We start from the raw sequence: 15378 nt of genomic DNA, 5'->3' as shown, positions 1-15378 counted from the left end.
CCATTTATAAGGCAAGAAATCCAACTTATTAAGCCTGACAGGGCACACCTGTGAAGTGAAAACCATTTCAGGTGACTACCTCTTGAAGCTCATCAAGAGAATGCCAAGAGTGTGCAAAGCAGTAATCAAAGCAAAAGGTGGCTACTTTGAAGAACCTAGAATATGACATATTTTCAGTTGTTTCACACTTGTTTGTTATGTATATAATTCCACATGTGTTAATTCATAGTTTTGATGCCTTCAGTTTGAATCTACAATTTTCATAGTCATGAAAATAAAGAAAACTCTTTGAATGAGAAGGTGTGTCCAGACTTTTGGTCTGTACTGTACATCAGCTGAATTTGTTTCCATGTAACAGCTAGTTGAGTGCCCTCCGAAATCAATTATTGTGCCTGTTTTTCTAATTCTGAACAACTCCTCTAAGGTATGCCTTTTAAAGATCCATCAATGCAAGAAAAAACTCTAAGAAAACACAATATTCTACTTCATGGTGATTCACCAAGTGATGTCTAAGATAACAAGGCAGGCGGATTTACTGACGGGAAAATGCAGTGCTCATTTTTGTTGGCAGACGATGCCTTTTACTGCTGAGGGATATCTACCTGGTATCATCAGGGGCTCTGAATTAGAGCTGTCATTGTAATGAGCCATTAAAAGATTCCAGCGTCTTCTGCGTCCTTAACCATAATTCACCAGGATTAATACTAATTGCAGAGAAAAGATTATGAAGCACGCCTAACATCTGACTCAGGGCGCTGCATTATCTGCTGTCTTTATACGTCAGCAGAAATCGGGTAAAAACTCTTTATCAGTGGAAAAATCTTCATCGTTAGGGTTCTGAGACCTCTTGATGGGTATAACTTCAGAAAGTGGAAAATGCTATTATAGCAAAACAGATATTTTTTCATCCCATTATAAATAAACAGTATTCATTTTTTTTTCCAGGAAACAGCGCCACTCTTGCCCAAAGGCTATGTCTAGTATTGCAATTCATACAGCACACGGTCAAGCAAAAAATAAAAATAAACTGGGTTCATTTTTTTAACCTGATTTTCTTATAGATTACTCTCTAGATCAAATTGCTGCATCAGAGTGTGAACTATTTCAGGTTACCTGAGGGACTCCAAGCCAATCATCTGCTTGCTGCATGGCCTCACGGGCATTATCGACCGGCTTACTGGGGTCCCATGTCTCCCAGTCAGGACACAAACCTGAAAAGATAAAAGTTATTTGTGAATAATGCCGCTTAAGATGAAAAGGAACGTCACCCAATAGGCAGAAATCAAGAAGTCAGGAGGATCATCCTGCAAACTAAAAGCATACCTTTTGTTTGTTTCTACAATGCAGCATTATGGAAATAATAAACTTTTATTAAATATGCAAATAAAGACTTTAAGGCAGGCATGTCCAAACTGCGGCCCTCCAGCTGTTGCAAAACTACAACTCCCAGCATGCCTGGATAGATTACAGCTATTAGGGCATGCTGGGAGTTGTAGTTTTGCAACAGCTGGAGGGCCGCAGTTTGGACATGCCTGCTTTAAGGGATTGTCCAGCCCCATATCAATTTTTTTAAAACCACCCCACCCTGCAGGACCTGTTGGGTGAAGCATGCTTACCTCTTACCCAACGCTCAGTTCTGGCTCCTAGTGTCCACTACGGTCTTCTTTGGACCTCCAGCGACGCAGGTAAACATCCAGTATGGATAGGGTCATGCCCAACCGTACTGCCAATGACTGACGGTAGCGGTGACGTCTACTAGGCACGTTATCGGGTCGATGATCCAAGTACACTGAACCAAGCATCGTGGAAGCAGTAAGTACGCTTCACCCAACAGGTCCAGCAGGTTGGCGAAGCTGAAAAATTGCTATAGGGTTGAACAGGTACCCCAAGGACAGCCTTTGCCACTATGTGCACCTTGGCTCCGCTCCCTCAGCCTCTTTGTTAGCAGCGTCCTGACGGCTGGCCTGTAATCCCGTACCTGCGCCGTGCAGATCGATCAGTGCACATGCAGTAGTTAATCCAGGACTTTGGTGGTATCTGCTGCACATACACTGATTTATATGGAACAGGGGGGGGATTACACTGGCCAGACATCAAGATGTGCTTGCTGATATCTGACCTAGTCAATCGAGAGGTGAAGGGTATGACGAGCTAGGGTGCACCAAAGGGCTAAGGCCCACTGCTTGGTGCACTTAAGCCTTCATTTGTAAAATTAGCAAAAAGTAGATTTTCTCCACAACACTGAAACACAAAACAAAGGGAAGGTATTCAGTCAGCAGGATCAGTCCCCTAAAAAGGAGCATGCCCAGTTTAAGAGGGTTGATCCTACTGACAGATGATGTTTAAAATGATGTCCAACTGTGTTGGATCATATCTGTTCATATAAAAACTCCACCAATATATGGTATGTACTCCTGACCACACACTACTGCCACTTAGCTTGTGTATACTGTACATTTTTACTTAAAAAAAAAATATATATATAGGATGAGAATTGTCAATTTCTCATATGGTCCAAAAGTGCCCATTTTCAAACCATCTTTTGTGCCAGATACTGGGATCTGCTCAGAAATTACCTGGAGCACAGCTGTCTACCAGGGCACCGAGGGCTTTGCCATCTTGCCAGTTCTGATTGAAGTTGGTAATGGGCAAATAGGGGATCTTGTTCTGAATCCAGCCCAGAAGTCTCTGTTTTGGGGTCTGATTTTTGCTCTCTTCGTCACCCTCCTCTTCCCACATTGGCATAGAGATGGAATAGTGTAGAATAAGGGTCCAGATAAGACCAAGGATCAGCTTCAAGTTCCCATCCACGATGGCTTTGCTGTCTGGAGATAAAAATAAATAAAAAAAGAGCGAGAGGGTTGTGAGATTTCAGTATAGATAATAGAATACATAAATATCACAGAAAGTGAGAGGTAACTGTGCATTAGAGGCCTTATAACATCGGCCTATCATATAGTTATGGTCTCGCTGACTATTACAACCTGGAGGTGATAATGATGCCCAAAGCCACCCAACACCTCAAAATTGAGGAGAATCCATGCCCTCTTTCCTTCATCGTGATACGGGTCGAGGAAGCTGAAACGTGGGAAGATGTTTGACAAAGTTGATAAGGTCACATTCTACCTTAGCTCTAAATCCCCGAGGCAGGGAAGCTTATAGGGCTCAGCACCTAGGTCAACTGCCGCTCCAAGTGATGGTCATGGGTGGTTTACTATCACAGACTATCAATGAGTTACCACCATTTTTCAAGCGTGAGTGAGGACCCTGCCAAACAATTCCCCATAAACCCGATCTTCTATAATGTGGTAGGCAAATGGTGGGGAGATGACACCTGTAATTAAAGGGTTATTCTCAACTCAGTCATATGTATAGGATAGGCACTAAATATCCAATCAGGGGTCTCTCAATCACCGTTCTGCCTTGTGAGGAGACCTCTGGCCACCTCTTTCAGCCCAAAAAAATGAATGGAGAGCAAGTGTGCTGGGTCGTTTTACTCCGATAGTAGTGAATGGAGAGCAGCAGCAGACATGGAGCCCACCAGGCAGGACTGGGGTCAAGGGTCCACACAGGTAAGGGAATACTTCCCAACATTGTAGCTGGTAAATTTGGGGCATGTAAGCCCCACCCTGGGAACACCAAAACCCAACTGGAACACCCACTTATGCATGGGGTTCACACAAGCCCCACCAATTTTTGGCTTGGGACAGTCTGAAATTGCTATGACCTGTCGAAAAATCAGGGACATTCCTGGCAAATTCAGAACTGGTGGCAACTATGATAAAGATCCCAGAAGTGGAATCCACATATATCTTGTGGACATGGCGAAAATCTCAGTGTTGGGAATTACAGTCAGGTACGTTTGGCTTTCACATAAGTGTATATTCTATAAACCCATATATTAATATAACTCAATATATAATCTAGAGGATGGCATTACGGCACATCACACGCCTTGTCTCAATAACCCACAGAACACCCCAGTACTAGACACTGGCATCAGTAACACGAGTCAAGTACAACTACTTCTGTCCGTGAAATTGATTTGACAAGGAACATAAAAATAAGATTACAGTTAATCCTTCGTGAGAGTCGACAGTAGACATCTGACGAGGAGCTACAGAAACGACATGGGTGAAGTGTTCCTTCATCCCCAGGAAAACTGCTTCAGTTTGACGTCCATCAGTCCAGCATAAGAGAATAGACCTAGACCACGAGGCTAAGTTCACACGTAGTGGATTTTTGTGTGGATGAAGTCCTGCCGAAAATCCACATGTAAATCTGCAATGAAATCCACAAGTAAACCATTCTGTCTTGTTGATTTTAGAAAAAGGTAAATCCACACACGATCGGCAAGATAATAAAAACGCTTCTGATTTTCCAACAGAATTTTCATTAACCCCCCCCCCCCCCCCCATAGCGTGTACACAGTGCGGACAAAACTGCATTGAGTTGCGACTGTGCTGCAATTTCAAGCTGACTTGCAGACAAGAATACGCATTTCTATAATGGGTGGCCCGTTCCATTCCGCAAACTGTGGAGTGCACACGGCCGGGATCCGCGTTTTGCTGTTCCAAAATTTGAGGACTGCAAAACACGCCGCGATCTTGTGCATGCAGCCTAAAGCCTCATGCACACGGCCGTTGCTGGCCATGGCCCGTATTGCAGCCCGCAAACAGCGAGTCTGCAACATGCGGGCATTCGGCCGTGTGTTCACCGCATCACGGATGAGGACCCATTCACCGTCCGCATCTTTTGCAGCCCCATTGAAGTGAAAGGGTCTGCATCCAAGCTGCAAAAATGCGACTCAGATGCGGACCCAAACAAGTCGTGTGGATGAGGCCTAAAGTGTAAAGGGGTCTCCTAACACGCCCCCGAAGATAACATAGGGCACCTTAAGAAACAGACCCCAGTGACCTTGCCTCCTTGAGTTTTTGGAGCCGTTCCTTGTGCAAGTTAGGCCTTATGCACAGGGCCGTTGCCTGGCCGTGGCCATATTGCGGCCTGCATACAGTGGGTCTGCAATACACGGGCAACGGCCGTGTGCTCCCTGCATCACGGATGCGGACCCATTCACTTGAATGAATTTGAAATCCGGGAGATGCGGTACGGAACGGAAGCACGGATCGGAAGCACGGATCGGAAGCACTACAGAGTGCTTCCATGGCGTTTCTGTTTGTGCCTTCACACCACAAAAAAATGTTCTATTTTTTTTACGGTGTGGACAGATCATGGACCCATTCAAGTTAAATGGCTCTCTATCCGTCCCGGTCGCAGCACGGATGTTGCCTGTGCGTTGGGGACCGCAAATGGCCGTGTGCATGAGCCCTAACACAACTATTACTCCATGATGAGATTAGCAAGGCTCCTACTGGGTGATGTCCGCTACAGAATCCATCTCTAATCTGCAGTATCTGAGGACTTAGCCTGAAACAAAGAGCCTTTTCATACAGTCTCCAAACCCGAAGATCAGGATTATTTTCTTTGTTGAGTGTAATAACTCTAATAAATGCTCCATAATCAACTGCGGCAACGCAGGCTCCTAGAAAGAAGGTGCCAAGTCATGGCCAAAGCGGCTGCCAAGCCTCAGCCCTCCTCCTGCATTTTCTTATATGAATGACGGGGGCGCGGAAAATGCCAAGAGGAAATCAACAGACTCCAGACCGAGTGTTTCATTACCAGCAGGAAAATACAAACTTCACCGGCAGACGCGCAATTTTATAGGCCTGACCACGATGCCAACATGGCCGGGCTTTAAGGTCTGATCATCACAGGCGCTTATCACATAAGTAGGGGGATTGGATAAAGATGAGAGCTTCAGTGTGTAGACGCAGTCATAGGGATCCATTTAGGGGGAAAAAATGACCGCAGAGTAAAGCCGCTTTCACACAGTCCGTGTTTGATCAGTGATTGTAAGAGAACAAAAAAAGGGGTAGAGCCTCATCACGAAGAGTGGGGAGATGTGCACACGGTCAGCGTTTTTGACCCGTACCTAGTTTTCGCTTAAGGAAATCACTGATCAAATACTGAGCAAACACTGACTGTGTGAGAACGGCCTAAGAAGGATCCATTTTTGGGCTGCTCCAACTAAAATAAATGGGAGCAGAGCTGTGCACTGTACAATGGATGGTGCTGGTTAGTTTTGGCCCCGATCTCTGACACCAGAGCTGCGTGGTAATCAGTGGGGGTGTAAGGACCCCCCACCAATGGGATACTGATGGCCTGTCCTGAGGAGAGGCCATCAATATAAAAATAAATTGTAATAAAATAAAAAAATTACAAATGATCAAGTGTGCATGTACGGCCACTACCTCAAACCTAGTCGATATGCCAGAAGACCTCCTAAGGTGATATTGCCAACATGTGCCATCTGTTCCAACCTGTTGGGGGGGGGGGGGGGGGAGCCTAAATTCTGTTGGCGTTTCAGAGGCTGCTGCTCCCCCCACCAACAGGAAGTAATGGTGGCCACGTGATATCGGTATACCCCTTTAAGTGCAGAAATATTTATGTTTACTGACAGCAAGCAGAGATCTGAGGAACTGAAGGCACATTAGAAAAATGTATATCTTTTTATTATGCAATGCCCTCAGCGGTCCTCAAGTTGGTGTCAATACCGTTCCCATGGGGGTTGTCAGCCAACTTTTTCTGACAGTTAATGTCCTCGTTATGTCGAAAAGGTGGGCGACAACCCGATACGTCATCGCTTTCCATGAAATTAATATAATTCAAATGTAACAGAAAAGAACGACAGGAGGCCATTTTTGTTAATTAAGGGGGAGACACTAAGGATTTCCGGACCTTTTCTGGAAATACAAAAGCAGAGTAAATATATAGGAGAAGGGAAGCGTCGCTCCGCTGTTTACGTAGAGGAATAATGGTCCGAAACGACTTCCTTACTTCCTTCACCCGGGGAAACAAAAACATTAGATTACATGGAGAAGCCGCTCTCTGAAGGCGACCATTTAGTGTGCGTTAGGCCACATGCACACAACCGTAGTTTTCATCGGCATATGTTCTGCATTTTTTGCGGAGCGGATGCAGAGCCATTTATTTCAATGAGGCCGCCAAAGATGCGGGCAGCACACGCTGTGCGGTCCACAGCCATATCTTCGTTCTACGGCCCTGCAATAAAATAAAATAGAACAGGCCAAATTCTTATCCCGGAGGACACATGGATCAGAAAAATGCAGAACATACACGACCAGTAAAACATGTTTTGCAGCCGGATACGTGATTAGCAGACCTAAATAAAATGATCCGGTAATGTGTATGAGGCCTTAATGCGCCAAAATAATAACACCTAGAAATCCTGGGAACCAACACCCAACACAAGGGTACGTTCCCGCCTGGCAGAATCCATCCAATGCGCATGAACAGCAGTGTATCGGATGGGTTTCTGGCACAGAATGTGCGACGATAAATCTGCCGTGTGTGAACAGACGCTAAACGCCCACATTTATAGTTCAAACAGCATTTGGAATAAATAGATGAAAAATTACGAAGGCAAATGAGGACAAGGATGATGATGATGATGGTAGTGAGGAGGAGGAGGATTACTCCATTGTTCGGTAATTGCAGAATAAGTCACATCATGGTGTAATCCAGGAAGAATAGAGGGATAAGGTTTCTAATTAAATGTGAAATTCTGACACCTAAAAACGGGACATTCTGTAGATCGGAAGAAAACCTGCCAGCAATCCCAGCATGGCTGTTTAAGCAAATACTTCTGTTTCCAATTAAATAATTTTGGAGCATCTTTTCTGGGAATGAATTCTGTGCCAACTGTTCCTCAGTTGTTCCTCCTGGAAATGTTGACATATACGGACAACTACTGTAGTTCCCATTCTCCTTGTCCACAAGGCATGTTCCTGATCAGTTGGATGGTGTCAATGGTAACACCCAGGAGGTAACTTATTCCTACATTTACAGGAGGAATAATAGACTAGGCCTGTACAGGAACTTTGCTTGCACAATAGTGACGACAGCGTAAAAGATCGGGTTCTGCGAATGTTGATCTCAAGAATCACTAATTTCCTACAGAAAAGCACTGAGCGGCAATTTTGCAGTAAGGTCCCTTTCACACGAGCGAAGTTATTCCGCACAGGTGCGATGCGTGAAGAGAACGCATAGCACCCGCACTGAATCCTGACCCATTCATTTCAATGGGTCTGTGTACATCAGTTCTGCGTTGCGTGAAAATCGCAGCATGTTCTATATTCTGCGTTTTTCACGCAGCCCTGGCCCCAAAGAAGTAAATGGGGCTTCAGTAAAAAACGCATTGCATTCCGGAAGCAAGTGCGGATGCGTTTTCCACTGATGGTTGCTAAGAGATGTTTGTAAACCTTCCGATTTTTTATAACGTGCGTGAAAAAAAATTGCACCAAAAACGCATTGCACCTGCGTGTAAAAAACCGAACCGAATCGCAGACAAAACGGACTGAACTTTCTTGCAAAATAGTGCTAGTTTCACTGAACGCCTCCGGACCTAACCCGTCACGCCTAATTGTTGCACAACCCAAACCTGCCTTGGAGTCTCGGGGTGCTCAGATGGTAGATGTTCCACATGGAAATCTGCCTCCAGTTCTCAATGGAAAATCCACATAGTTCCAAGCATGGAATTATAAAGAATTTTTTTCCCAGAATTTAGAAATTGACGACCTCTCTCTAGGATAGCTCCAACACCCCGCGGCCCTCCCGATCAGCAGTTCAAGTGCAGCTTCGGTGCCAGAACTACAGCTCCACCCATTGTGCAGTGGACAGGGCTGGTTACTGCAGTAGTCATCTCAATGAGAGCAGAGCTGCAGTTACCAGGTGCGGCCACTACACAACGGGCAGAGCTGATCATCGGGGGTACAGGGCGTCGGCCCTCATCGATCTGATTGCTAGGCATAGGTTATCCATGGTTAGATCCTGGAGAACCCCCTTAAAGAAAAGTGGCAAGTCAATTTTTGCCGCGGTTTTCACACAGTTTTTGCGGCCTTGTGGCCACAATCCGTGGAATAAATCCGAGGGCCGGTCTTGGGTTATTGTAGAGGATTCTTCTACGGGAAAAATACCCTTAGGCCTTATGCAAACGACCTTAAGTGTCCTACAGTCCTCAAAATGTGAGCACGCCGCCTTCCCGCCCCCGTCTAGGAAACGTCTAGAGAAAAGTCCTTAAAAACGGACAAGAATAGGACACATTCTATTTTTCTGCAGGGCCGCGGAATGAACTTACGGATGCGGACAGCACGCGGTGTGCTGTACGCATATTTTGCAGCCCTATCGAGATGAATGGGTCCACATCCAATCCGCAAAAAATGTAGATCGGATGTGGACCTAAATCACGGTCGTGTGCATGAGCCCTTAAGCTAAAGTTGATCGAGTATAAATGGCATTAAAATCCAATCAGTGACGACCAATGGAAATCGCCTTCCCTTATGTGAAATATCTGGTTATTTCCCACGATTTGGACATTTTACTATCGCCTTTATCCCGCTCTTTGTGATCCCGGTCTGCTGCTGCACCACAAGTCCTGGACCCGGCAAGGTTGATGCTTCTGGACTTGGTGCACTTCTGTTTTTAGGACCCTGGAACCTTTTTGATGGGAAATGATCATGAAGCAATGGCACCTCTACGGCTGTATTCTGCAGTAGCGCTCCATGACAAAAAAGGTCCACACGCGGTTTCCCAATACTGGACCGCCTTCAGGCCTAATGCTTTCCGGTCCACAGGATTTATACATAAACAAGTAAATCCTCTCTCAGCCCTCGCACATACGTCTACACAGAGCAGGCTTTGTATGAGCGCGTTCAGGAGGGGGAAGCTGCTAGCCTCTGCTCCTGGCAGACAGAGGTTATAATGTCAGGGCTCCAGCATGTGTGTGGTCCGCTGCTCCGCCGGCCCCCCGATAATTATGTATTTACTGGTGCAGTTCTTTATGTAATGGTTATGCCTGCAGGAACCGACCTCAACAATACAAGCCACATCATAACAATAATGATGATAACGTTTTAATAACTCGTGAGGTCATCCATGCCCCACAAATTGATATCACAGACTTAACTATAAGGGGAGCAGATGTTGCAGTCGCACTCCGGCTGTGGAGCCTGAAGGCACCTAAAAGTTCATCTGTCTAAGGCTACATGCAGACGATCGTTCCGTTTTTTTGCAGTCCGCAAACCGCGGATCCGCAAAAAACAGAAGCCGCCCGTGTGCTTTCCGCAATTTGAGGAACGGAACCGGCTGCCCATTGTAGAAATGCCTATTCTTGTCCGCAAAATGGACAAGAATAGGACATGTTATATTTTTTTTACGGGGCTACGGAACGGAGCAACGGATGCGGACAGCACACTGAGTGCTGTCCGCATCTTTTACAGCCACATTGAAGTGAATAGTTCCGCACCCGAGCCGCTGCGGACCAAAACAACGGTCGTGTGCATGAAGCCTAATGGGACCATTACTATAAATGACATGTAATAGTGGGAAATAAGGGGTCTAGTTCCACATATTGCATCGGGGTCAAACAGCGTTACCTCTGTATAAGAGCTCATTCAGACGGCTGTATGCTGTCCGCAAAAATGCGGATCCGTTCTTTTGCGGATTAGATGCTAACCCATTCACTTCAATTGGGGCCCTTTTCTTCCATTCCACGGCTTAGCAAAACAAATAAAAAATTTCCTATACCTTTTTTGGGGCAGTCATGCTGAACTGTCCGCAAAATAAATGGATCCGTATACGGCAGTCTGAATGAGCCCTTAGGCCGAGTTCCTATCAGCGTTTAGCTTCCCGTTCTTCTGATCCGTCAGAAGAAGAGAGAAAAAATAAAACGGATCCTGTTGCATCAGTTATGCATAGGATCTGTTTTCTTACAGGATCCTGAAAAAAAATAAAAAAATAAACACGATCCGGTTGAAATCAGTTGTCATCCGTTTAAGCCATTTCAGTCTGAGATCAATTTTTTTTAGACAGGGGGAAAAAAAAAAATTAAGTCCAGCGAGCAGTATTTTTTTTTCAGTCTAAAAAAAAAAAGAGCTGATCGTCGGAGGTGCCAGGAGTCGGATCCCCAACGATCTGATATTGAGGACATCAATATCGAATTCCTGACCAGCCCAGTCAGTGCCTGGCCCTCTCTTGTTTGACGGACAATTCCTGAGATTTAAGAGCTGGAAGTGATGACTCAAGGAAATTAAAAAGGTGCACCGAACAGAGTGACGCCCCACCTACAGTGCACTGAAAAACCATATTTGCATAAAAATAATAGGAAGCATTTCTCAGGATTAGAGGACTACATTTTCAAAAGAAAGATACGGTAATGTTTGGAGGCACCCAACCTGCATGGCGGTATGCTTACTCGGAATCTGATTTTGGAGGCGACAGAGCCTCCCTTTAAGAAGTTTGCGCAAATCTTGGGACATGGAAGGAAACAAAGCAGGTAAACAGCCTCGGCAGTGCAGTAGAGGAATGCCGGGTCACTGCCATGGTTATGTGTTGCTCAGTAATCCTGAACGAGGCAAAGAGTGAATGATGGATCATATCCCAGAGCGCCAAGTGCACAAACTAAAGCCAGAAGAAAAAAAAACAACAAATGCTTAATTAACCATTTCCACCGGAGGCAAATCTTGAACACATGGTAATAATAGGGTCTTATCAGACCCCGAACACCTGCAGTTTTCACTGCGGGAAGGAAACTGTACAGAACCAACACTGCGTGCAGCATAACAATAGTGAACATGTAAAACACAAGCCCGCCCGCTAATATCATGATAAAACTATTAACGAGCATGGGCCGACCCCGCATGTAGTTCTGATGATCAATTAAGTTAGAGAAAGTTTTTCTTATTTTCTTATATCATTTAAAGGAACACTCCAGGGAAAATTCATGTTCTGCCTAGTGCAGGGCCAGAGAGCAGAGCACGTCTGAAAAAATACAAATGTTAGGCCTCCTGCACACGACCTTATACATTTTTTGGTCCGCAAAATACAGATGCAGTGTGTGTGCGTCCCACACTTTTCGCAGGCCCCATTGTAGAAATGCCAAGAATAGGACATGTTCCGTAATTTGCAGAGCGCCCCCAAAGGGATGCGGACATCCGTGTGCTAGTTGCAATTTTTGTGGTCCCAAAAATACGGTCGTGTGCATGAGGTCCTAGAGGTCAAGCGCCGTCCTGCACACAACTGTATAATTTTGACAATCGAGGGGATCTTTCCCGGGTTTTGGGATTAACGTGGGATATGAATGGGACATGGCAGTAGGCACTTGACAGGAATAGATTAAAGAGATTTGTCATATGGGGGATCAGTTCTGTCTTAAAAGTCTTGTAGTATTTATAGGAAAAGCCATCGGGGCCCGGGGATTTGGCCTCCGATAAGTGGTCAATAACCTCCTCTATCTCAACCACAGTTACAGGTCCATTAAGGGCATTCATATCTGTAGTCGACAGGGTGGGAAGGTGACATGAGGTAAAGTATGTCTGCAATAAGCGCTCCCTGGTCCCTTCATTTGTGGGGAGATCACTGGGCAGATTATAGAGGGCGGTGTAGTAGATCGAGAATCGCTCTGCAATTTCCACAAAAGCAAGTTTTTTTAATTTAGACTTATTGCAAAAATGGCTACATTCTAGGGGCTGGTAACAAAAATGGTTCTGAAGGTGGATATAGTGGGAGATTTATCAAAACTGGTGTAAAGGAAAACTGCCTTTGCCTATAGCAACCAATCAGATTAAGCCATTCATTTTCCAAAAGGAGCTGTGAAAAATGAAAGGTGGACTCTGATTGGTTGCTATGGGCAACTAAGCCAGTTCTACTTTACACCAGTTTTGATAAATCTCCCCCAAAGCCTTAAAAGAGTGAACAGAATTAGAAAAAAAAAAAGGCTGCTACAGACAGGTGTGGCAATGTACAATCCCGTTAAGTTATTGGACTGAGACAACAAAAGTAAACTGCAATAAAAATATAATAAAAAGAAAAAAAAAAACAACAACTGACTCTACAAACAAGCATTACATGTCAGGCAGGGTAACGACGTGGGAGGAAATTGTGAACAAACACGAAAACATCAGACGTGTACACCCAGTCATCACACATGCAACACGCTCAAGAATTCTGGAGGGACCGCCATTGGAAGGCCGCACCTTTGTCACTCCCAAGATATTTATCACATCTGACTTTACAGAAGTCTCATGAGAGGTTTCAGGAGCCAAAAATGCAGACATCTAGTTAATGATTCTCAGAATTTATGGAGACCTACACTGTAAAACCTTTCCTGCATCAGTGAATGCCAGGGCAGGCAGGAAAACCTCCACAGGTGCTGCACCATATCCATGATCCTAACAGAGAGACCACTCCATGGTCACACTAACTGGAAGGGTAATAAACCTCCGATTAGCCCTTCCATTACTCCAATACTCAAAAGGGTGTATAAGATTGGGAAAAGGGTTTGTCCGTCCCCCCCCCAAATGGCGCCACTCTTGTCCATGGACTGTGTCAGGTACTGCAGCTCAGCCAGATTCAAGTTGATGGGACTCAGCTTTAATACTAGACGCCACCACTAGTAGAGAATGGTATTGATTTTCGAAAAGAAAGAGAAAACTACTTTATTTTTTAGAAAAAATTTAAAGTCATATTTGATACCCTGAAAGTCTTTCCCTTCAGTGCAGGGGATTACAGGGTTTCTTCCAACTGGACAACCCCTTTTCTAACAGAGGACCTGTCTGTGATCAGATGATTGATGCAGATTAGGCAATCCGTGGTTATAGATAGGGGAGGTTGCAGGTAGCACAGCGGCCACTACAGCCAAAATGTGGTATTGCTGGCTGCCCATTAAAATGAATAGTTATCCATGAAAAAGCGCCACCGAGTCTGCCACGGGGGGCATTATAGGGCATATGGACAGGGGTTATACTACTGGAACAACCCCAACATACGTGTGCATGCGGGCCTATTAAGCATGATGATCTATCAAGGCCATGGTGTAGGGAAAAAGGAGTATTAAGAATATGAACTTTTATTCTGCTTCTTAAGTGCTCTGGGGCGGAGCTTCACTGAAATGCCCTCTCTATGGAGCTGCTTCACAGCCCCTCCCCTCTGCTCCAAATGACAGCTGCAGCGGTCTCCTGGTTGGGTACTAGAGCCGTCGCTCAGCAGAGAGGAGGGGCTGTGAGGCAGCTCAAATCAGAGAGCACTTCAGAGTGAAGCTCCGCCTCCAGGGCACTTAAGAAGCAGAACCTGACAGAATAAAAGTTAAAATTTTTACTACTTCCGATAAAAAAAAAAGCCACAATATATGTTTGTACGGCTCTTCCCAGCCCCTACCTAGTGCTGTCGTTTAGCATAGTCAAAACTGCCGATAAGTTTCTGTTACTGGGATGACATCATAAACTTACTATATACTAAAAGTTTTCAATTAATCCAAGTCATCCTGTAATATACATTATAAGGCTAATTACTGTGCGACCTTCCTTCGCTAATGGACTGTACTACTATAACGTTTGTATTTGTAATCTTTCGTTCTCATCAAGGACCCCGTTCCACCTAATCGCACTTTGAACAAATAAATAGGTTACTGTATAATGTCACCCCGAGTCCCCATGGAGAACGTCTCTTTGAAATTTTAGGATCGGTTTAATTACTTTTTGTAAGTTGGTCTGGACGTACGTCACAAAATTCCACAGACTACAAAACGGACCGAGAGTTTATCACGCACCTATTAGGGAAGCAGACGGGACTTAATTGGAGGAAATTGCTGCAGGGATCTAGCTAAATCTAAAGGACATGTCTACCCTAATAAATTAAAAGAACCTGAAAAGGATAGATATAGATATATATATAACCCGGAGTGTGTATATATATTTATTTTATTTTTTACGTATTTATTATTTCTTTATTTTAGATATGCTACAAAGGCTGTCAAATGACACCAACCACACCATGCAGATTTCTGGAGTAGATATAAATTATATTTAAATGATAATAAATCAAACATAATATACAGGAAAAACGTATTCAAATGTTGGAGCGAGCAAGAGATATTAGACAGATAGGAGATAGATAACATATGGATGGGGAAACTGTTCTTACGAGTGTAGGACAGCACCCAGACTGAACACAGACGCTGTCAAGTCAATTAATTTGGCCGATGTCGGTCCTTGAAGAGAAACGCAGATTTTCCTACAAGACTCAGTCACTCAAATAAACAAGTCTAAGAGAAAAACGGACAGCACATGGACGCCATCCACAAGTAGTATGCTATTTGGTCCATTTAAAAACGTATCTATATTCATTGTCCGCAAGATGAGGGAGTTTCATATCGCTCATCGGTAGAAGGCCTCATGCACACGACCATATATTCTGTTTACATCCAATCTGCAGGAAGATATAACATGTCCTATTCTTGTCCAT

At 44.6% G+C, this 15378-nt stretch overlaps 1 protein-coding gene across 3 annotated transcripts in view; it reads right to left on the bottom strand.

Annotated features, from left to right (window-relative positions):
* FLNB (filamin B) overlaps positions 1–15378 on the bottom strand; it is a 217114-nt gene that overhangs the window by 121307 nt on the left and 80429 nt on the right. For all 3 annotated transcript variants that reach the window (XM_044302265.1, XM_044302263.1, XM_044302264.1), the window contains exons 2-3: positions 2577–2825; positions 1114–1211 (exon numbers count right to left, since the gene is read on the bottom strand). In XM_044302265.1, coding sequence (XP_044158200.1) covers positions 1114–1211; positions 2577–2825 — 347 coding nt within the window. The remainder of the gene's footprint in view (positions 1–1113; positions 1212–2576; positions 2826–15378) is intronic.

This window comes from Bufo gargarizans, chromosome 7 (genome assembly GCF_014858855.1).
Source record: "Bufo gargarizans isolate SCDJY-AF-19 chromosome 7, ASM1485885v1, whole genome shotgun sequence".
NCBI lineage: Eukaryota > Metazoa > Chordata > Amphibia > Anura > Bufonidae > Bufo > Bufo gargarizans.
Note: the sequence above shows the minus strand (reverse complement) of the source record. Positions and strands in the feature narration are given on the sequence as shown.